The sequence below is a fragment of the Amblyraja radiata genome, chromosome 8 (genome assembly GCF_010909765.2).
Source record: "Amblyraja radiata isolate CabotCenter1 chromosome 8, sAmbRad1.1.pri, whole genome shotgun sequence".
Lineage (NCBI taxonomy): Eukaryota > Metazoa > Chordata > Chondrichthyes > Rajiformes > Rajidae > Amblyraja > Amblyraja radiata.
In genome coordinates this window covers 55,058,972-55,084,328 of record NC_045963.1, presented here as the reverse complement: position 1 = coordinate 55,084,328, position 25,357 = coordinate 55,058,972, and the positions used below count along the sequence as shown (strand labels likewise).

The window sequence follows — 25,357 nt, the reverse complement described above, 5'->3', positions numbered from 1 at the left end:
TTCTCCATAGCCACTTTCTTTATAACCTTTTGGTGCAGTCCATCAGCTCCTGGAGATCTATCCACCTTTAGCCCCCTGAGTTTCTCTGATACTTCTTCCTTTGAGATTGGGATTTTTACAAGTTCCTTCCTATTGAAATGAGCCCATGTGTTAACTAAGGATATTTGCAGTATCTTTCACAGTGAACACTGATGCAAGAAGCTCATTTAACATATCTGCCATTTCTTTGTTTTCTATTTACCAGCATCATTTTCTGGTGGTCCCATAACTATTTAGCTGCCTTATTCCTATTTGAACATCTACATTCATACTGTTTGTATTAATATTACATACGTTTTCTCTCAAAATCAATGTTATGATTTCCTATGAGTTTTTTTGTCTATCGCTATGTGATCTTAAAAACTTCCCAATACTCTGGACTATCACCAATACTTGCCGCTTTGTAAACCTTATTTTTCAATTTAACATTAATCTTGACCTCCTCTGCTAACCACAGACTGTGTCTGTTTCTCATATAATCCCTCTTTATAATCGGGATAAATTCCTGCTACCCATTATGGACCAGCTGTTTGAATATCTGCCACTGTTCATCTACTGACCTGCCTCTCAGTTTATTTTCCTGGTCTCCTTCCACAACTTCACCTTCATACCAATAAAATTGTCCTTATTTAAATTGAAAACAGTGGTTTGGGTCTTGTAATGTTCACCTTCAGAAAGCATCTGGAATTCTATCATACTGTAAGAATTATCTACAAATGGATCTTTAACCACGTTCTCTTATTAATCCTTCCTCATTACCTATGACTAAATCTAAAAGAGTCTGATCCCAGGTTGGTTCTATAACACCTTGGTACCTTGGTTCTATAACAAACTGTTCGAAGAAATGAATTCCTGACGCATTCTACAAGACAATAGAATGGCTACAGCACAGAAGGAAGCCATTCATCCCAACCAGTCAGTATTGGTGCGAATGTAATACATCTAGTCTCATTTCATATCTAATGCCCATAACCAGATTCCAGAGACAAATTTATTTCCCTTTGAACTTCAAATTGTAATCTCAAACTACAGATGATTGGTAGGGATGGATGAGGTCAGCTTGAAAGTATAGTTGGTCATATTCTAAATTTCCATATAATAAGCAAAGAAATCTGATTACAATTTTACTCCAAAATTCTATGTTCTCTACTGGTGCCGCAGCAGAAGCTATCATTTTTTACTAATATTATATCTGTTGGATGCCAAGGTGTCCACCTTAATTGTGCCTTTACTGTTAAAGTTCATAACTACAGGCATTTTCATTATTTTCTTTCTCTGGAAAATATTCGCTCTTTGCTCAAGATTTACTATTTCTGGATTTATTGGACCATCTCTAGATTTTGCTGCTTTAATTCAGAAACCTTACATGTTGCATCATAAACATCAGAATGCTCAAAGAAATATCCCTTTTAATCTGGAATCAGTTACAATAAAGTTGCCATAATGCCAAGATGATAAAGCTGGTTCTGATGAAAGGTCATTGACTTGAAACATCAGCTCAGCCTTTCTGTCTACAGGTGCTGAGTTATTTCAGCATTTGCTGTTTTTAATTTCAGACATCTAGCATCCAGGCACACAAGCAGACAGGGAATGGAGGGATGCAGACCATGTACAGGCAGATGCGATTAGTTCAAATTGGCATTGTGGTCAGCAGAGACATTGTGGGGTGAAGAGCCTGTTCCTGTGCTGTACTGTTCCATGTACTATCTGCAGTATTAGTTTTTGAACGGTTTACGGTGATTAGAGTCACATCTTGGACCTGAACGCCAGTGTGAAAGAGAACACAAATTGATATTTTAATTCTGCCTTTGTACAGAATCTTTCATCAAGGTAGGGTTTTTTGAGAGAAAAAAAGGTTTGGATAAAACTGCATGCAATAAAATCAGAGGTCGGTTAATAAAACACAATGACTCATTTAATTTTTAGATAAAATAGTTTAATATCTGTATTCTTAATGTAAAAAAATCATGTTACTCTTTTGGGAGGTGGGCAAGATCTTTTGATGTTGAAAGGCACACTAAGTGATTCAGCAACAGCGATGAGACATCCAAATACTTTATTAATCTGCCTATAAACCAGGGATTTAAAATAAATTATTTTCTTTAATCCTAAACATAGGGAAATGGCACACAAGTCCTTCAGTATTTGACTTCAATGTACCTTGACAAATAATACCATCTGTAATAAAATATTGTTTTCATAAGAAATCCCAGTCTACTTTAAAATGCAAAATTTAAAATCTTTAAATCTTGGATAAGCTACACTTGCATTAGGTGTTCAAAGACAACAATTAATCTATATTACTATTATTAAAACTTACACATAAAAATGTAACCCATACACAACTGGAAATAAAGGAGCTCTGCTTTCCTTCATACTATAACATCTGGAATTTGTTCCTGGTATTTGCGGCTCAATCTGAAGTCCTGCAGATCAGTGTAAATTAAGAATAGTTGATACAACCGCAAACTGAGGAGTCTTGTGACCCTATTTTGCACACTGCTTTCTTTTACCAGCTTTAATATCTCTATTTGAAAGTAATAAATGGCTGTATAATACTTAAAATTCTGCAATGAAATAACATTCATCTGTAATTCAAATCCAAAATCTGGTATCACATGACTATCACTTGTTTAAGTGTTAGCCTGGATATGGACTGTGAACAAGAACATGTGGTTCATTATGCAAATGTCATCATGTTGAAGATTCCAATCTAGGTTGAACTCCTAAACTTGCTGAATACTGTGCTTCTTTCCAACAATTGTGAAACATGCTTTGATACAGGTCACATCATGGAGCCCAGAAGCCATGCAAAGTTACAGTATTTGCACAGCACTTACGATGGAAAAAGCACCCACAAAACTGATTAGTCGTGGTGGAGTAGCAGTGTCTCCATTCACTTGAATGAACAAAAATTTGAAAATATTTGTGCATTTGGAAAGACAGATTGATGGTGGATATTCAGCATGGTTTTGTGCATGGGAGATTATGTCTCATGAATTTGATTATTTTTTTAAAGAAATAATTTAGAACATTGATGATGGCAGGGCTTGACACATAGGCTTTTTATAAGGTTCCGCATAGTAGGCTGCTGTGGAAGATTGGATCACATAGCATCCAGTGAGAACTAACCAACTAGATGCTGAATTAGCTTAATGTTAGGAAGCAGAGGGTAGTGGTGGTAGGGGGCGCTGCAGTGGCAGCAGCCTGTCAGCAGCGCGTTAGTTTTTTTTTCAACGTTTTTTATTTTTTTAGTATGTTATAAAGTATGTTTTTGATGTTTCTCGGTGTGTTTTGTGTGGGGGGTGGTGTGGGGGGGTAAGGGGGAACCCGTTTCGGCCACCTCCTCCACGGAGAGGCGATTTTTTCCAGGTCGCCTCCCACGTGGCCTAACAGCAAGGATCGGCACGGCCTTTCCCGGAGACGCGCCCGGGGCTTCAGCGGCGGGCGCAGCGTCGACTCTCGGCGTGGAGCGGGCGAGCCCTCGCTGGGGCTCGCTGGAGGGAAGCGCTCCGTTTCGCTGGCCCGGGGCAGCCGGCAGCCGCAGTCTGCACAGCTCCAGCTGGCGCGGCGTCTACAGCCCGGGATCCCTCGTGGGGGATCCGGGGGAAGAAGAAGCCATCACTGCCGGCCCGCGGCCAACTTCTACCGCGGGTCCGGCATGGACTTACCATGACCCCTGGAGGGGAGCTTCGACCACCGGCCCTGCGGTCTGCGGTGCTTCTGGCTGCGGCGCGGCGAGAACCTTAAATCTACGACCGCCGGCCTGCGGCCTACACCAGCCTGAAGCCGCGGTCTCCGGTGGGGAAGAGCCGATCCTGGACTTACCTTGCCTTTGACTTTGTCCCTTACCATCTGGACGCCCGCAGCAACGGCTGCGGAGGGTGGAGGTCCCGACCACGGGGGAAAATGGAGGAGGTCTGGCCAAGTTCTGTGCCTTCCACCACAGTGATGAATGATGTGGTGGATGTTTGTGTTACATTTTTATTGTGGTTGTGTGTTCTTTATTATTGTACCGCTGCTGACAACCCAAATACCACCGACCCTGGTTGTGTGGCAATAAATTCTATCAATTCAATTCAATTCTTCTGCTTTCGGACTGGAGGCGTGACTACTGGTGTGGCTCAAGCGTCAGTATTGGGTCTATTGATGTTTATCATCTATTGTTTATCATCTGCATGCAAATGTACAAGGCATGAGTAGTAAAATTGCAGAAGGAAATATAGGTGGAAAAGCAGACAGTGTAGACTTTTTATCAAGAATTACAGTGGGTTCTTGAACAACTGGGTAAGTGGGTCGGGGAATGACAAATAGAGTATAATTTGGATAAGTGTGAGGTGTTACATTTTGGAATGTCAAACCAGGGCAGGACCTTCACCATGAATGGTAGAGCTCTGAGGAGTGTTGCAGAGGAGATGGATCCAGAAGCACATAGTTCCCTGAAAGTCATGTCACATCTAGATAGGGTGGTGAAGAAGGTTTTGGGCACACTGGCCGGGGACCTGAGTATAGAAGTTAGGAGATTATGTTACACATGTTGGTGAGGCTGCACTATCTTAAATTTTGGTCAATTTGCTTTAAGAAATATGACATTAAGCTAGAAAGAGTGCAGAAATTTCTGAGAACATTGCAAAGCCCTTAATGTGGGCCTGAGCTATAGGAAGAGTTTTGGCCTTTATTCATTGGAGCACAGGAGGCTGAGGGATAATCTTCCAGAGGTATATGAGAGGAACAGATAGGGTAAATGCACAGTCTTTTTTCATTGGAGGCCGTAGGTTTAAGATGAGAGGGAAAAGATACAAACCTGAGCAGCAGCTTTTTCACACAAAGGTTGGCGGGTATTTGGAACAAGCTATCAGAGGAGATATGGACCACACTCAGGAAAATGGGACTAGCTTAGATGCCATTTTGGGTGGCATGGACAAATTGGCCTTAAGGGCCTGTTTCCATAGTGTATGACTTTATAACAAAATAGATTATCTGTAGTAGGTAGAAACCAAGACAGACTGAATGCCACAAGTGACTATGGCGTGATATCAAAGAGTGGTATGTACCAGCAAGGCAGAAAAATACATTGAATGCAGGAGATATGAGATAAAAGGCAAAAGCTACCGATTATCTGAAACAGTAGTCGTCACCTCAACATTAAGGAAACTATTTAAAAAACGGATTATATTACAGAATATTCCCAATCTGTCTGCATCGGTGATCCCAGTTTTCAGCTGCCTGTTGATATACTGTAATTCTCCATCCAACTCACTTTTCCCTTTTAGTCTCCTAGACTATTCCAAATAAGTTGACTGTCAACACAAAGTATAGCACCCCATCTTCTAACTGACACATTAGAGGTATAATGTGCATTTCCATAACCCAAATTGAATATACACGAGTGATGAATTAGTAAACACTTTTTGAATTACAAGAACCAAATTCAGATTGATTAGTAGGACTGGGTGTTACAATCCCTAAGATTTCACTACAATTGACATTCTTGGGTATGACCACTAGGTGAATTTGCTAACAATCAGAAACATCTTCAGTTGTGTACGTCAACGTCACTGGCATTTTATCACAAGACACCCTCAGTCGAGGCAGGCCCACCGCAGGTTGATCAGACCTGGGTGTGTGCATTATTGTTAGCCTCTAGATGGTCACGTGGCAGCCCAGACAGCATCTTTCCTCTTCAGCCACAGCCAATGACTGCTCCGTTCGGCGGCATTGGCAAGTTCTTTTATTGCCCTGCTTTGTGCCTGCCCTTGACTCCTACCTCCCTCAGGAGCCTTGCGGTGGAACTGGCTACAAAGCCCCTGCACCCCACCTCCACTGGACACACCCATACACTCCAACCTCTCCCCTCTGCCTCTGCTGCAAGGTTTGAATATCAAAGCTTTTTCCTTTCATAAGCCTCGTCCACAGCCTCCTCCCATGGGACCGTCAGCTCATTGATGAAAACACGCCGACAGGAGTTGGACCAGAGAACGAGGTCTCGTCGCAGGTTGGTAACTGCGATTTCAAGTGGGAACGAAAGCCTATGGCCTAGGTCAACACGCATTTCCCAGTCCCTGGCTGCGTTCAGTGGGCATGAGTTGAGAGGCGAGGGGTTAGTACTCCGTTTCTCTCCTTCCCGGATGAAGGATGGTATTTGCGGGATTGTTATCTGGGCATTGATAGGCATGGCATTGGTGGTAACTCTCTTGCACTCGAGTTCAGCTGCCAAACACCTCAGCACCTGGTTGTGTCGCCAGGTTTATCTGCCTGTGTTAGGCTGGTCTTACAACCGACCAGGATGTGCTTGAGGTTTGCTGGAACTGCACACAGGGGGCAGGCTGGATCCTCTCCCAGCCAAAGATTTAGGTTTGTGGGAGAGGGAAGGACGTCATATGTGGCTCTGATAATGAAGCTCAACTTATTTGACTCCATGGTCCACAGCTCTCTCCATGTGATCTTCCTCCTCTCAACGCCATCCCACGTCATCCAGCGGCCTTGTTTGGCTTGGGATATGGATTTGGCACACCTGGCTGCTTCTTCCTGGTGGCGCACCTCCTCCACCACCAGGTGCCGACGTTCAGCTGGAGTAGCCTTTTACCAGGTAGGTTTCATTGCTCCCAGGCCAAAGCCCCCTCGGCCTTGTTGGACATGGCCCACTATGTCCCGGTGTTGGAGGGCGGATTTTGCGTCCAGTACCACTGCTGCTGGAGTCCATTTCTTCCCTGTTGCTAGGGTTGGAGCGACACCTCTTATTATTGGGTCCCGGGATTCTGTTAGTGTCATGTCCAGCCTCACTTTGGCACATTTGTATTCCTCCGCAAGGCTTGAGACTGGCTCCATTCCCATAGAGCCGTATGCTGCTGAGGCATCTCGGTAGCCCAAGCCACTTCCTCACTTGTGAGTGCTCCAGTCTCTCCAGCTGGTTGACATGGGATAAAGTGACCTCGTAGATGGTAATTGGCCACATGAGTCGGGGCAGTAGACCGAATTGAAGGCACCAAAGCTTCAGCTTCCCTGGGAGAGCAGTGTTGTTGATTTGCTTGAGGCCACTGATTGTATCCTGCCTGAGTTGTTCCACCTGCTCTGCATCCTTGAGGTATGCGGTGTACCATCGCCCGAGGCTTTTGACAGGCTTCTCCAGGACAGTTGGTATTGTCTCGTTATTGATGCGGAACCTTTCGTCAGTGAGCCGGCATTTGACGATGGAAATACTGCAGGATTTGCTGGGTTTATTCTCCATTCGTGCCCATTTGATGTTTTCCTGGGGTTTATCCAGCAGGCGTTTGAGGCATGCTTTTGTTGTTGTTATTGTGGTCATGTCATCCATGTACGCCCTGATTGGAGGAAGACGCAGCCCACTCTTCAAGCGTTACCCTCCGACCACCCATCGTGATGCTCGAATGATGAGCTCCATTGCCATGGTGAAAACCAGAGGAGAAATGGTACAGCCTGCCATTATGCCTACCTCAAGGTGCTGCCAGGCGGTGGTGTTGTCCTGTGTTGTGACGCAGAACTGGAGGTCCTGGAAGTAAGCTTTTACCAGCTTTGTGATGACCTCTGGGACCTGGAAGAAATTAAAAACTGCCCAAAGAGTCTCATGGGGCCCCGAACCAAAGGCATTGGCAAGATCGAAGAAAAACACATGCAGATCTCTCTTTTCATTCTTGGCATTTTGTATCTGGTGCCAGATGACGTTTGCATGTTCCAGACATCCTAAGAAATCACGTACCCCTGCTTTCTGCACTGACGTGTCAATGAAGTTGTTGCTCTGCAAAAATGCTGAGAGTCTTTGGGCCACAACACCAAAGAAGATCTAGGTTGAGGAGTTCTTTTCTTTGGGAATTAAGATCCCTCCTGCCCTTCGCCATGCCTTGGGTATGATTCCTTTCCCCCATGCCACTTTCATTAACTTCCAAAGGTATTTCCGGGAACCAGCGGTGTTCTTATAGAGCCTGTATGGAATGCCATTGGGCCCTGGGGCTGATGCTGTTCTTGCCCATTTGACTGTGTTCTCCACCTCCACCGCCTTATGTCCATCTGGTGCTCAGGTGGGTGGATAGGTGGCATGTCATCTGGAATGGTGACTGGCTCATGCCTCCGGTTGTCAGAGTACGTCTTCCTCAGGTGCTCCTCCAGTTCCCTTACAGGTACTCTCAGGATCCCACTCTTCTCCTTGACAAAGAGGCTTTTGACAAACTTATACGGATCTCTGTAGAAACTTGTCCTCGCCCGTTCTTTCTTCTTGTGTTGTTTTCTCAGGCATTCTGCTCTTCGCAGGATTGCTAGACGCTGCTTAATTGATTATAACACAATTTCAATCGTGAGCTAGGGAACATTACTTTGGAAATTGATAAGCAGAAAAAAATGTGCCTTGGATTTAAACAGTACAGGGGTACAACTAACGTGCTTCCATGTAACCTCCCACAGAGATCTGAATCATCGTGCCTTAAGAACACAACTGGTACTTTAACCACGGTTGGCCATTGAAATTGACAAGCAATCACTTCCATTGACACTTGTGCGACAAAACTGTATTCAACAATGTAACATATAGCATTTAGTATTTTTAGCTTGCAGTAAAAAAAAAAATATTGCTTTGAATAAACCTTTATTTTAAAAAATCTAGGCGAGAAATAACTTTGCTACTGTGAATCTGGAACTCATTAGCCCTAACCCCTTTTCTGCATTGGCACAATTATCTTGATAACGTGTTATTGTATAACATGACATTTCTTTGGAACAAAATTATCACATTATAACAGAACTACCTGTACAAACCTCAAGACAAAGCTCTGCTGAGGTAGAAGGCAGATTTTTATAACTGCATGGCCTCAGGAAGTGAATGATGAGCATGAATGGCTCACCTTTGAAACCACATTTTGGACCATTTGTTTCTGATGAAAAGCAATGATTTAAAGTGCTAATGTCTGACATTCCACACAAACCAACAATTATCTGCTTAGCTTATACTTAGCTTTCTGCAATTAACTTGGTAACACTCTTTAGAACTTAAGGACATTATATCCTATAAAGAAACAATTGTTTCCACGGATATTGTACTCCATCCTATATTATCTCAATTCTCCAGGCATGAGGACATCTGGACATTTATGGTATCTGCTTGGAAGTGCAATTAGATTATTACTTTATTAAAGAACATACCCATTATTTGAAAATGTTTTTATTTTCAGCTGCCATTGAAGCATTGTGGAGCCAATTGCAATAAGCCTGTAACAAGTTGCTGCTACTGCAATTTCAGTAATTTGGCCAGCATTTATTTAATATAACATCCCCCTGTTTGTTTCTATATAGAAATGTGGAGCCATGCCATATGGCTGCATTTCCTGCAGTTTAGGGTATGATTACTACCGTTCAGGAAAAGGGAACTTCATAACAGTGGACAACCGAAGCACAGACATCCCATCAACATAAGGAGAATGATTGTCCTCAGCCTCACAATTAAGTTCTCTGCTCCATTGTTCGGCATCTGTTCCACCAAAATAGAGTAGAATTATTGCTTGAGTCAACAGTTTCTTTAAGTTTAGAATTTATTCGATTAGAAATAATTAGGAAGGCAGGACATTACCGACACATTAGTGATGCTCGCCCGTTATTAATTCATAACAAAAAAGTGAAAAAATTGAGATGCAGCACCTATTCTGGATTTCTACTAATTATTGAATGACTTGCCCCATTCCACAGGAAGCTGACAACATCAATAACATTATTAGGAAACGCTTGGAAATTATAATTAGTATTCTATTAAAACACTATTAATTATAGAAACATAGAAAATGGGTGCAGGAGGAGGCCATTCGGCCCTTCGAGCCAGCACCGCCATTCATTGTGATCATGGCTAATCGTCCCCTATCAATAACCCGTGCCTGCCTTCTCCCCAAATCCCTTGACTCCACTAGCCCCTAGAGCTCTATCTAACTCTCTCTTAAATCCATCCAGGGAATTCCATAAATTCACAACTCTCTGGGTGAAAACGTTTTTTCTCACCTCAGTCTTAAATTACCTCCCCTTTATTCTAAGACCAGGTTCTTGACTCGCCCCACATTGGGAACATTTTTCCTGCATCTAGCTTGTCCAGTCCTTTTATAATTTTATATGTTTCTATAAGATCCCCCCCATCCTTCTAAACTCCAGTGAATACAAGCCTAGTCTTTTCAATCTTTCCTCATATGACAGTCCCGCCATCCCAGGGATCAATCTCGTGAACCTACGCTGCACTGTCTCAATCACAAGGATGTCCTTCCTCAAATTAGGAGACCAAAACTGTACACAATACTCCAGATGTGGTCTCACCAGAGCCCTATACAACTTCAGAAGAACCTCTTTACTCCTATACTGAAATCCTCTTGTTATGAAGGCCAACATTCCATTAGCTTTCTTCACTGCCTGCTGTACCCGTTAGCCAACTTTCAGTGACCGGTGTACCTCCTCCTTACCTAACCTAACCCCATTGAGATAATAATCAGCCCCCTTGTTTTTGCCGCCAAAGTGGATAACCTCACATTTATCTATATTATACTGCATCTTCCACGAATCTGCCCACTCACTCAACCTGTCCAGGTCACCCTGCAACCTCCTAACATCCTCTTCACAGTTCACGCTGCCACCCAGCTTTGTGTCATCTGCAAACTTGTTAGTGTTGCTCCTAATTCCCTCTTCCAAATCATTAATATATATGGTAAACAGTTGCGGCCCCAACACCGAGCCTTGAGGCACTCCTCGCCACTGCCTGCCTTCCAGTCTGCCAACCAATTTTCTATCCATGTCAACACCCTACCCCCAATACCGTGTGCTCCAATGTTTAGTCACCAGTCTATAGGATCTGGATTGTTAATTATATGTATTATAATTCTCATGAAGTAGTGTTAGTGAGAGTGGCTGTGTTTGAGGTCCAAGTACTATACTTGAGTAGTAAGTGCTGAGGCTTTGTCTCAAAAGGCTTAGCAGTGGTAAGGTGAGATAAGGTCAGGGCTTTTTCAACTTTCCACTAAACCATTACAGTCAGGATGGCAGTTAGGACAGTCTTTGGTGCAAGATGTGGGAGATCAGAAAATTGTCCAGTGTCTCTAGCAACTGGACCTGTAGGAAATGCCCCTGCTACAGTTCCTGATTGAGCAGCTGGAGCCAGGGGCGGAAAACCCGGGGGGGGGGGAGGGGGGCAGAGGGGACACGTCCCCCCCCATGTTTTGAGATGTGGGGGACATCCCCCCCAAGTTTTTATGATCCCGATTTTAAAATCTCCGTTTTCCACGAGGCAGTGGGGGTGGGACTGATGATCGAGGGCACGATGATTGGAGTGGGGGGGGGGGGGGGAAACTGAGGATAGAGTGCGGTGATTGGAGGGAGACGTGGCACAGACCTGCGCCTCATCCGCAGGCAGGATCGATCCCGGCCGGCTCTCCAGCGCTGTCCCGAGTGCCACCCCCCCCCCCCCCACCCCACGGGTGGCCAGAGAGGTCGGGAGTCAGATGCCAGCTGTACCCCCAGGCACACAGCCAGCGCAGAAAAACAGGCTAAACGCAGCTAAACTCTGCCTGTCCCGCCAAGTGAACGTACAACCCTGGATGGGCTTGCGGGAAATATGGCCAGCGTGGAGAAGCTGCGCTAGTGTCCCGTCAGTCCAGACAGGGCTGTAGTTAACCCGGTGAGACAGGCAGAGATGAGCTGCATTTAGTGCTGGATTGAGCCTCCGAAGCCGCGCGCTCGTGTGTGTGTGTGTGTGTGTGTGTGTGTGTGTGTGTGTGTGTGTGTGTGTGTGTGTGTGTGTGTGTGTGTGTGTGTGTGTGTGTGTGTGTGTGTGTGTACGCATGCGCGCGCGGCCGCCAAAAAATTGTGTACCCTGTCCCCTCCATGTTTTGAAAGCTAGTTACGCTCTTGGCTGGAGCTGCAGTTGGACTCACCCAGGAGCATAATGTTGAGAGCATTACAGGTAGGAGTTTCAGTGAGGTGGTCACAACTGTGGTGCAGTTGGCAGGTAGTTAAGTATCTTCCAGGAAAGGCAGGGAGGTAGGCTGCTGATGTTGGTTTACACCGAAGATAGACACAAAATGCTGGAATAACTCAGCGCGTCATGCAGCATCTCTGGAGAAAAGGAATAGACGATGCTTCGGGTCGAGACTGAGAGTCAGGGGAGAGGGAAACTAGAGGTATGAAAAGGTACAGAACAAATCGCAGCCGGCATCGATGACTCAAGAAAGTTGATGCCCATAATGGTCCATTGTTGACTATGGAAGAGGTGATAACGAAGGGATGCAAACGATGAATCTAGCAAAACAACTAGGGTGGGGGAGGGACCAAGAGAGAGGGAATGCAAGAGCTACTTGATATGAGAGAAATCAATGTCCACACACTGGATTTGAGCTGCCCAAGTGGAATATGCAGGAATCTATTATGGTGTGATGCATGTTGCATAACCTAGCCAAATGAAGAAAGCAGCAAGTACTAAAGAAAGAGTACTAAAAAGACTCAAATTCTTCCGTCTGAAGACCAGGAGGAGCCAAAGAAGTTGGAGAAAGAGGCAGATACCTGGAGGTACCATGCTCAACATTCCAGCTTCAACTCCCAGTTGAACAGAAGGAGGTATTGGCTTGATAGGATTTATGGATCCACTTCCTCTAAATGCTTCTCTGAGGGGCTGCAATATCATCAAAGTGACCTAACACTCATCTCACATTCTAACAATCTTGAACAACAAAGTACACCAACAAAATGAGGTGGGAGGGCCCGGGAGGTCTGGAGACACCTGATAACTCCTCACATATTGTTTTGTGGATCCATCAATAATCCAATTACTCAAACATTTTTGTGGTCAGCAGCTCATATTGGCAATTTTAGTGAGGATGTAACTTATTTCTGAACTGCTCAATCGTGTGAATAATCTCATACCTGGAGGAGGCAATTATGGCCGCGTTCTGCCAGACTCTTTTTATGTCTGCAATAGAAACTCTCTTGCTCCTCTCTTCAAAGTCCTCCTTTGCACAGGATCTCCCACCTGACATTAATCTTACTAACAAAGAAGTCCATGTCACCTTCACTAAATCCAGAAGCTATCTCCTTTGACTCTGTAGACATTCTCCTCTGTGTCATCTGTCGTGTATGTTGCTGCTATCTGACTACCACTGACAGTGTAGTGTGCCTTTTACAGGCTGAGGGCCTCATTTGCTAGTTGCACAGGAAACTATCAGCTATTTTTTAGCCATCGTAGTTGAGAATTACACAGACCCTGCATTAGTGAATGCTTCTGGTGTAAACCATTCGTGTTGTTTTAACCATTTTTTTGCCAATTGCGTGATTCTTTGCAGGGGACCTGAATGGGTATTTGCATTAATCACACACCAAAAAATTGGCAAAGCCTAAAGTTAAAAGAATAGTTACTAATGCAATAATAGAAGCAAAATGCAAGAATGATGCAATCCACATGGTGTACCTCTCCTGAGATTATTTTTATCTGTTAGATTTTATCCCAAATAACAAAGTAAAAGACAGAAACCACAGTATTTATCTTCCTGATGAAGCTCGTACATGTCCGAAATGTGCAAATATTTTAACCTGAAGAAAGTGTCTCCCAAGTCTTTGAAATTTTGTAATTTGCTGAAAGAATATCAGCATAATTTATGGGGCATGAAATCATCTTCCAACAGGAAATACCAACATTTTTCAACTTGTCCACTTAAGTAGGGGTAGATTAAAATTTGCAAAGGAAAATAAAACAGTTACATAAATGGTTAAAATTTTACAGAAAAAGAACTGAAAAAAAAACTTGTGGCAGTCTTTTCAAACTGCTCATTTCTTTCCATGTTGAAGTCAGCATTTGATTACCATTATTAAATCAGTTCAATGGAATATGGAAGGGTGGTTCTGGCCTTATTGCATTGTGCCATGCTACGCTGCAGATTCTGGAACTGAAACTGTCAGTTGGCAGTATAAAACCTGCAATGTATTTTACAGCTTGACCAACTTTCCCTTCTATTGTAATGCGCCTTTACGTACTTTGTCAAAATCCCCAGCAGATCACCAGTCTTGACAGTAGATTTCAGCACATGAACAATCCAGCCTAAATACAGACCAATTTTACAACCTTCAGTACACACATCCACCAAGGTTACCATTAAACACTCAGGGCCAAATTTTCTCCATCTCTAACTCAAGTGCTCTGCATTTAATAGTTCCAGCTCAGATGTTATTGTAGGCTCCATTGTAGGCTCCATTGAGTTGGGTGGCACAACTTGCGGAGAAATGCAACACCTGTCCCTTCACCTTCACCTCCCCCCTCGACTCCATTCAAGGACCCAAGCAGTCGTTCCAGGTGCGACAAAGGTTCACCTGCATCTCCTCCAACCTCATCTACTGCATCCGCTGCTCTAGATGTCAGCTGATTTACATCGGGGAGACCAAGCGTAGGTTGGGCGATCGTTTCGCCGAACACCTCCGCTCAGTCCGCAATAACCTACCTGAACTCCCGGTGGCTCAGCACTTCAACTCCCCCTCCCATTCCCAATCCGACCTCTCTGTCCTGGGTCTCCTCCATTGCCAGAGTGAGCAACAGCGGAAATTGGAGGAACAGCACCTCATATTCCGTCTGGGGACCTTGCGTCCGTATGGCATTAACATTGAATTCTCCCAATTTTGCTAGCCCTTGCTGTCTCCTCCCCTTCCTTAACCCTCTAGCTGTCTCCTCCCACCCTCCCATCCGCCCACCCTCGGGCTCCTCCTCCTCCTCCCCTTTTCCTTCTTTCTCCCCCCCCCCCCACCCCCCATCAGTCTGAAGAAGGGTTTCGGCCCGAAACGTCGCCTATTTCCTTTGCTCCATAGATGCTGCTGCACCCGCTGAGTTTCCCAAGCAATTTTGTGTACCTAGCGTACATGGTTGTTGGACAGAAAGCTAAGAATTAAACAGAGTCTTCTCTGGTTGGCAGGCTGTAGAGTATTGGGTGATTGGTACTTGGGCCCGATCCATAACAATGATTTAACTATTTGGCTGAGGAAACCAAATGTAATATTTTCAGGCTTGTTGATTATCAGATGGTATTGTGCACAGAGAGGAGGATGTAAAGTGGCTTTACTGGAATACAAGCAAGTTGAACCAATGGAGAAAACCTTGGTAGATTCAAGATAATGTGTAAAAATTGGAAATTACCCATGTTAGTGCACATAACAAAAAGGCAGCATAGTTTATTTTAAGTAATGGGAGATTGGATACTGTTAAAGTTCAATGGGATCTAGGAATCTAATTACACAAGTTATTAAAAGGCAACATAAGATAACCATATAACCATATAACAATTACAGCACGGAAACAGGCCATCTCGACCCTTCTAGTCCGTGCCGAACACATAATCTCCCCTAGTCCCATATACCTGCGCTCAGACCATAACCCTCCATTCCTTTCCCATCCATATAACTATCCAATTTATTTTTAAATGATAAAAACGAACCTGCCTCCACCACCTTCACTGGAAGCTCATTCCACACAGCTACCACTCTCTGAGTAAAGAAGTTCCCCCTCATGTTACCCCTAAACTTCAGTCCCTTAATTCTCAAGTCATGTCCCCTTGTTTGAATCTTCCCTACTCTCAGTGGGAAAAGCTTTTCCACATCAACTCTGTCTATCCCTCTCATCATTTTAAAAACCTCTATCAAGTCCCCCCTTAACCTTCTGCGCTCCAAAGAATAAAGCCCTAACTTGTTCAACCTTTCTCTGTAACTTAGTTGCTGAAACCCAGGCAACATTCTAGTAAATCTCCTCTGTACTCTCTCTATTTTGTTGACATCCTTCCTATAATTAGGCGACCAAAATTGTACACCATACTCCAGAATTGGCCTCACCAATGCCTTGTACAATTTTAACATTACATCCCAACTTCTATACTCAATGCTCTGATTTATAAAGGCCAGCACACCAAAAGCTTTCTTTACCACCCTATCTACATGGGATTCCACTTTCAGGGAACTGTACACAGTTATTCCCAGATCCCTCTGTTCACCTACATTCTTCAATTCCCTACCATTTACCATGTACGTCCTATTTTGATTTGTCCTGCCAAGATGTAGCACCTCACACTTATCAGCATTAAACTCCATCTGCCATCTTTCAGCCCACTCTTCCAACTGGCATAAATCTCTCTGTAGACTTTGAAACTCTACTTCATTACCCGCAACCCCACCTATCTTAGTATCATCTGCATACTTACTAATCCAATTTACCACACCATCGTCCAGATCGTACAAAGATACAAGCAATTAGGAAAATAAATGGTACGTTGGCCTTTACTACAAGCGTTTTACTTGATATATGTCTTACTACAATGATATAGGATCTTTTGAGACAACATACAAAGTATGGTGAACAGTATTGCCCCCTGGATAAAAAGGATATACTTACCAATGATGGAGCTCAGTCAAGAATCACTAGACTGATTCCAAGAGAGATTGAGTAGGTCATGTTTGTATTCTGGAAGAGGAGAATTACATTTTACAGGGCTCGGCGGGCTGCATGCAATGAGTGAATCCGCAGCCTCAGGATTCTAAAACCAAAGGTCACAGCCTCAGAATGAGAGGAAAACCATTTAGAACTAAGATGGTGAGTAATTCTCTTCACTTAAACTTTGGAATTTTCTATCGTCGTTTGGCGGTTCAGTCCTAGAGTTCATTCAAAACAACGATGAATAGATTTCTAAAATGGTATTGAGGTAGAAGATCAGCAATGATCTTAGATGAATGGTGAAACCAAAATGGTCTACCCCTGCTTCTACTTATTATGTTTTAATGTACCTTTAGTGCTGAAATTCATCTTCACTCATAAAAGAGTTCATTTATAACAGGAAATTTTCAAAACGTTCATTTTCCCTGTTGCGAGCAGCCACTATGCAATGAAGCGGTAGCAAAGCACATGAGCTATCTCTAGTGTCAAAAGCGCAGTACTGCACACGTCAATAAAGCACTTTAATAGTGGAGAGAGAAGAATACAGAAGGAATTACTGAAACGTGGTGATAAAAAGACATTGGGCCTAAACTCCTTCAGCTGCACGCAGCATCAGCATACAACTACATACAGGCCCATGAAACCTTTGGAGGAAAATGGACAGATGATGTTTCAGTCAGGACTTCTTCAGACTAATATTAGCATCAGTCTCAAAATTAGCATCCTGATCTGAAAAGTCATCTGTCCATTTCGATCCACAGATGCTACCTAACCCGCTGAGTTCCGCCAGCATTTTGTTTTTTGCTCTATATTCCTGTATCTGCAGTCTCTTGTGTCTCCATCAGACACTCTCTCTATAACTGAAACAAGCTAACAAAATGTTATGATTGCTCCACTTATGTTGTGAATGCAAACCAACTTGCTTCTATTGCTTTCAGAAGGCAGAGAAATGTAACAATGTTTACCTTAATTCTGCATAGATGTAAAATTCATCCTTAGAACAGGGGAAAATTTTCAACAGCTGACAACCCACCACTCCTCTGGAAAACCCAAAGGGTAACTTGCTTTCCTGTTAGTTCAGGCAGATTTTTAAATAAAATTTGCAAGACGGAAACATGCCATTTACTCTAATAGGGTTATAGTCAATAGACAATAGGTGCAGGACAATAGACAATAAACAATAGGTGCAGTAGTATGCCATTCAGCCCTTCGAGCCAGCACCGCCATTCAATGTGATCACGGCTGATCATCCACAATCAGTACCCCGTTCCTGCCTTCTCACCATATCCCTTGACTCCGCTATCTTTAAGAGCTCTGTCTAGCGCTCTCTTGAAAGCATTCAGAGAACCAGCCTCCACCGCCCTCTGAGGCGGAGAATACCCCACACACTCACAACTCTCTGTGTGAAAAAGTTTTTCCTCGTCTTTGTTCTAAATGGCTTACCCCTGTTCTTAAACTGTGGTCCCTGGTTCTGGACTCCCCCCAACAACAGGAACATGTTTTAATTGAATACCTTTATTGTCATTCAGACCTTATGGTCTGAACGAAATTTCGTGCCTCTTTTCAGATTCTAGCCTCTAGCGTGTCCAAATCCTTAATAATCTTATATGTATACATAAGATTCCCTCTCATCCTTCTAAATTCCAGAGTATACAAGCCCAGCCGCTCCATTCTATCAACATCGGGAACATGTTTCCTGCCTCTACGCTGCACTCCCTCAATAGCAAGAATGTCCTTCCTCAAATTTGGAGACCAAAACTGTACACAATACTCCATGTGTAGTCTCACTAGGGCCCTGTACAACTGCAGAAGGACCTATTTACTCCTATACTCAACTCCTCTTGTTATGACGATCAACATGTCATTCGCTTTCGTCACTGCCTGTTGTACCTGCATGCTTACTTTCAGTGACTAATGACCAGATTCTGTTGTACTTCCCCTTTTCCCAACTTGACACCATTTAGATAATATTCCTCATTCCTGTTTTTACCACCAAAAATAACCTCACATTTATCCACATTAAACTGCATCTGCCATGCATCTGTCCACTCATCCAAACTGTCCAAGTCACCCTGCATCCTCATAGCATCCTCCTCACAGTTCACACAGCCACCCAGATTTGTGTCATCTGCAAATTTGCTAATGTTCCTTTTAATCCCTTCATCTAAATCATTAATATATATAATGTAAATAGCTGCGGTCCCAGCACCAAGCCTTGCAGTACCCCACTAGTCACTGCCTGCCATTCTTGAAAGGGACCCGTTAATCCCTACTCTTTGTTTCCTGTCTGCCAACCAAATTCCTATCCATGTCAGCACCCTACCCCTCATACCATGTGCTCTAATTTTGCTCATTAATCTCCTATATGGGACCTTATCAAATGCTTTCTGAAAGTCCAGGTACACTACATCCACTGGCTCTCCCTTGTCCATTTTCCCAGTTACATCCTCAAAAATGTTTTCAGTGTGCCATTGACAATCCATAAAATGTCTAAATGGAAACTTCCACAAAAAGTTGGGCCACAGAGCAGGGAGTAGCTTCACAAAACAACACGATATCCTTGTTTTCTGCCAGCTCCATCTTATGTCTGGCCTACTCTCGCCGTTGTTATTCGTTTTCTCATCATTGGGAACCAGTCACAGCTTATTTACTGGTTCACTGTGCTTGGTGGTCCCCCCACATTCTGATGGACAAGTTGGACACTCTGCTATGCTCCCAAGAACTGAACACAACATGTATGGCATGCAAAGCTTGTGGTTGTTATCCAACGTGCATAGATTAAAGCTTTACCATTTTGGTGCAGACGGCAGAATGTGTTGAACCACAGCGTCATTTTCTGTACATTTCGCCTTTTATAATATTACATGAATTTAGTGAAATATGTCATCAACTATATATATAGATATTTATTTTGCTGGATTCAGAAAGTGCGTATAAATAGCTTTATTAAATGGTATACCCGCTTTTTGTCCACATTTGCTGCATTCTACTGGATTTTGGATGGTTTTCCAACCACACACAGCATCTCACAATGCCTGTGCATGTGTAACACCAAGATTTTAATAACACCTATTTTCTGAGAGGAAGGTAAATTAGAACTGCCGTCTCCCTTTTATTATTGAATCAGCTTTTGGCAAAAAATCAATGTAAGTTACAATTCATTTCAGATTATTTTCATAGGAGATGATGTTTATACAGAAATCAGATGTCTGGAGAAACACTGCTGTAAAAAAACTATAAAATGTCACCTTTAAAATTATTTTATGAATATTTTTTATGGAACAATTGAATAATCATTGATTATTGCCACAACTTCAATTGTTATCAACTTATTAGTTGGCAAATTAAATGTATCCTGGCTGACGATTTTTAGACATTACATTTCAAGAAATTGGCCTTGTCGATATTCAATGCCACACGGAAAATCTAAAATGTACAGAACTATTTAAACTTAAGAACTAGGAGCTTTTAGAATGTATTCAGGTCTGTTGAAATGCAACAGACCAATTTTCTTTGACACGTCAAGTCTCAGAGCAAACTGACATGGATTTATGGAAAATGCTTCTGGCATATATTGATATATCAATCAGCTTTGTATGTCAAATAATACAACCGGTCTGCTTATAAGACTCCCTCATGAATGTGGCCCAATTATGCAGTTGATAATAAGTTAATCTGCTGAATGCCATTGGATTTGGACACCAAGAACATGTAGATAGCTGTTATATATACACACTGTTGTTTAGTTGCATCCACAATACTGAGAGGAAATAATCTTCAAATATGACAAGAGAATTCTCAGGGTGATAGGTTTCACAGTCATAGAGTCAAAGAGTTATGAAGTCATTCAGCACAGAAACAGGTCCTTTGGTGACCATGTCGACCCTGGCCATCAAATATCTATCTATACTAATTGGATTTCCTACTCATTAGTTCAGAATGGAAGCAAATCTGAGCAAATTACAGCAAAGTTCTGCATTAGCAACTTCTGTAATCACTAATCGGTTAGATGGGCCATTTCTCCATGATATAACCAGCTGACAATAGACTGGTACATATAATTGTGCTTCATTCAATGTTTCTTGATGATAGTTCCAGTATCTGTTATCCATCTGGTAAGAACCAAAAATCTTTTGTCAGCTGGGACAAGAGAGCAATTCATAGAGTCACGGAAACAGGTACTTCATCCCAACATCCAAGCTGACCAAGATGTCTATCTGAATTTACCTGTGTTTTGTCCATATGCCTCTAAACCTTTTCTATCTGTGCACCCATCCAAAATATATTTTAAACATTATAACTGTATTTCTATAGCTTCCTCTGGCAGCATGTTCCATATGCGGACCATTCTTTATGCAAAAAGTTTCTCTTCATATCCCTTTTATATCTTTCTCCTCTCACCTTAAATCTTTGCCCTCTAGTTTTAGAGTCCCTTACCCTGTGAACAAATCTGTGACCTCATCTTTTCTTCATCCTTTGTTTGCAATGGACTTCTATTTTCCAAAAGCTACAATAAATTTAGAGAGCCACAATCTTACTTCAAGGTGGAACAGGCTTGAGGATTCATATGTCTAATCTTTGCACCTAGTTTTTATGTTCAAAGTTTCTTATAAATAAATGTAATCAGATATAAATATAGGAACGTTTAAACTTTAAAAAGAATGTAATTAAACTACTGCTGCACTTCAAAACTCTTAATATTTGGAGGCACCTTTCTTCTTGTGCAAGTGCAAGGAGCAGAACCCCAAATGTCCTTCCCAGATCCTGTTCAAAATAGCAAGAATAAAGCCATTTGCATGGACTAATTGAAATACTTTGAATCCCTTAAGATCAAATTCTTCCATATGAACTGGCCATGGGTGTGTGCTTGTATTAACATGCAGTTAATCTTGATTGTTAAAATGAAAGCCAATTTGAAATATGACTTGAGGTTCCTAGTTCATAAATACACTGGAAGCATACCAATTGTATAACGTGCATAGTGAACAACGTATTATAGGCCCAATTGACCTACTCTGAAAACACAAAATATGAGAAGTCACAAAGTGCTGGGGTAACTCAGCAGGTCAGGCAGCATCTCTGGAGAGCATGGATAGGTGATGTTTCGGCTCAGGACCTCTGAAGAAGGGTACCGACCCAAAACATCACCTATCCATGCTCTCTAGAATGCTGCCTGATCTGATGAGTTACTTCAGCACTTTGTGTCTTCCCTTGTAAACCGGCATCGGCAGTTCTTTGTTTCTACACAAAATATAAAATGGGGTAACAGTCTCCAGCCCACTCCCTGTAAACAAAAATACATATCACAGGTTACTAGGTATTAAAACATTCGTGAGCAGCTTCTACATTTGATCTTAATAAAATAGTGAGAAACTTATACAAGCAGTGACCTACATTATTCTGGCAGATCTGATGCACAGGTCTAGTATGAACATCTGGAACAGTTACTACACTTCGACCAACATTCAGATCAAACACCTCCAATGCACGGTTTGTGCCAGCTGTCAGAATAATATCTGCAGTTTCTGTCAAGGTAAATAGTAGTGAGTGGTATCATGGAAACATTAATACATACGAACAAAAGTAAAAGCACATTACTCTTTCCTTGCACACACTTGCAGAACCCACAAGTCTCATATTTAATTATGGACAAACTAGCTGAGTTCAGCAGCATTGTTCTGAAAAATAATCCCATCATGCATAAATTGCATTATAATATCTAATACCGTGGAGCTCACCTCAACAAATATTAGACCTTTTTGACCTCTTCTCTCTGCACGTGAGCACAGATCCACTTTAATTATTAGATGTTCATTCATGCCAGTCACGTGTTATTTACATTTCTACCATGGCAATGAGTGGTGGCAGGTTTCACAAACATAAAAGGGATCAAAAAAATATCCTCCTTCGTTTAACGTGCAACTTGATCAGGAGTCACAGGATGGCAATGAAGGGGAAGGGATTCTGGCCAACATCCCCCCCCCCCCCCCCCCCCCTTCCTAACTTCATGGAAGTGTAATTAAGCATGCCAATTATAATAACTAAAATAAGTCAATTCTGGCAGGATCTGGGACTGACCAGTAGACTTGCATTGTCTGTATTGTTGCATTGCATCAACCACAATTTCTATGAATGAATCAGTTAGTTTGTCCATGAGGAGCTTACCATGGATAATCAGTTATGCCAGGCCATCCCAAACCAGGCTAAACCTGCAAGTCCTCCAATGCCCTATTGTTTCTTTTACGGTGGGAATGTGGCAAAAGTATCAAGGGCTTCCTGCCTGATTGAAATGTTTTCAGACATGAATAAGACAAGGCATAGCTGCAAATAGTTTGAGGTATATTATCCAGAGAAGAAATCTAATAATGTAGAGTGTGTCAACCACTGCTGCTTCTACATATTACTTTAGTTTGTGATATATTATCTGGAGAAAAGAGAACTGATCTAAGAGCACTAAATAATTGATAACTTGGGAATGCAGGATACACCATTCTGACAAATATTATTAATGTTCTAAATAAGCAATTTTAACTAAAATAATTTAGAAGTATTTCATAAAATCAATCTTTGGTCAAATAAGTTTAATGTCACAAGCGTAATTTAATTGAAATCTTGTAATTACAATTAAAATCGAATTATTTTTATTTTCAAATATGCATAGTAAGAACATGTACACAACTGGGTTTTTGGTCTTCTGGCAACTGTGTGGAATTTGTGGAAGCAGGAAAGATTGACACTCTCTCTACCTTCCTGCATGTTATACAAGAATTAAACCAATGTTATAATGCCATGTGAGAAAATTAATTGCACAAACTAAATGCCATCAATTTCAGATACACTAATTTGTAACACTGCTGTACAATGCCATCTGGCTGCCTATATTCGGTCATTCTATTTTAACTGTGGCCAATTGTATAGCAAGTACTGCATCCAAATTCAACGTGGCATAAGCTTGATTCAAACTCAAGTTTAGTTTAGTTTAGTTTAGAGATACAGCGCGGAAACAAGCCCTTCGGCCCACCGACCACCGATCCCCGCACATTAAAACTATCCTACACACACTAGAGGCAATTTACACACATACACCAAGCCAATTAACCTACATACCTGTACGTCTTTGGAGTGTGGGAGGAAACCGAAGATCTCGGAGAAAACCCACGTGGTCACGGGGAGAATGTACAAACTCCGTACAGACAGCACCCATAGTCGCGATCGAACCTGGGTCTCCGGCACTGCAAGCGTTGTAAGGCAGAAACTTTATTGCTGCCCACCGTGGCCACCCATATTAAGTATTCAAAAATAAACCTAAAGCAGCCAAGATCTGAAGAAGGGTTTCGGCCCGAAACGTTGCCTATTTCCTTCGCTCCGTAGATGCTGCTGCACCCGCTGAGTTTCTCCAGCATTTTTGTCTGCCTGCAGCCAAGATTTATCCACTTTGGGCCTTCAACTGATTTGCTTCTGAACCCTACAAACTAATTTAAATTTAACCAGATGCTGACATTTTTGTTTGTTGTGTCTATATTTTTTTTTACATGAGTTACACTTGGGAGTATTAGAGAAGTCCTTAACAAAACTGGCATAATTGTGCAATGAAGTCTGAAATCCAAAACTACGCAATTTTAAATGGATCTTGTACGCATTCTGGTGTATAGAATCAGGAGGCACATTTAACTTTCTCAAGAATTATACTGCTGAAAAGTATCCAATTATCTGAAGATGGAAAAGACGGAGGAACATGGTAGCAGGAAGATGGAGTTAGCCATTTCAGACAGAAATAATAAACCTCCACCATGTGGGCGTTCGATTTAACTTGGGAAGTTGTTGAAACTCGCAGGAATTTCCTCATAATAAAGAACGGCCTTGGATCTTATTCAGAAAGCTGACCTAATGAGAATAAAAGTACATAAAAACAAAGAAAAAATTCTAGCAAATTGGAAACAGACCATGTGTACTTTGCCCAATATTATAATAATTTAACCAAGTCTACTTTTCTAAAATTAACTTTTCTTCTTGGTTTGTTTGAAAATGTTTTACTTCAGCTGTTCCTCCCTATGCAAATTAATTTACTTATAATGTTACTTTTGATTTGCTCAATAAAGACAAGGGAATTTTACTATACTTATTTTTGTATATGGAACAATAAAATGTGACATTCTGAGTGCAATAAGGATTAAAGTTGTAAACTAATGCAATCAGTGGGCCTTCATGACAGTAGGAACTGCCCAAGGTGAAGTTATGTAAATAGAAGTAGGATGGAAGCAGGTTAAAAGAGAAACAGGATGAGTTGAAGAAAATGGATACATACACTTATCAAATCAGAGACAGAATATATTGCAGTCTATCTGGATTCATGTGACCCCCCATTGTTACTAAAGATCCTGCCTGTACTGTAACTCAAAGGAGATCTGTAACAATATTACAAACAAATACTACTCCTAATTAGGATATAGGAAGAAATAAGATAAACAGCATTCAAATTCTTGTACGTAAGTTTTTTCCCCCCAAACATCTAAACTGTGATTTTTGCATAACGGTGTAATTCTGCTACTCCACTACCAGCTTTTTCCAGTCACCTCACAAATTTGCTCCTGCCACAGATGATTTCACCAATCAGATTTGAGACCATTGCTACAGTAATACAAAATCACCAAATAAAATCACAAAGTTACCATTGTGCAGTTCCACTGTTACTTATTTGTACATGGCCAGAGCATTTCCTGCAATGGCCTTTTTGACACCCCACTTTACTACTTTCAAAATCCAAAGCAGTCACCAAAACTAGAAAAGAGATGAAACAAATGTAAAATTGCACAGAGAGGGCAGGAGAGATTGAATGCCAAAGTGATAATGGATTTGATTTAAAGAAAGAGTAACGAAAGGTCATCAAATGGA

At 42.1% G+C, this 25,357-nt stretch overlaps 1 protein-coding gene across 1 annotated transcript in view; it reads right to left on the bottom strand.

Annotated features, from left to right (window-relative positions):
* The window catches only part of wdr27 (WD repeat domain 27), a 439,332-nt gene that overhangs the window by 336,312 nt on the left and 77,663 nt on the right, over positions 1-25,357 (bottom strand). Inside the window, exon 21 of the mRNA XM_033026389.1 lies at positions 21,860-21,981. Coding sequence (XP_032882280.1) covers positions 21,860-21,981 — 122 coding nt within the window. The remainder of the gene's footprint in view (positions 1-21,859; positions 21,982-25,357) is intronic.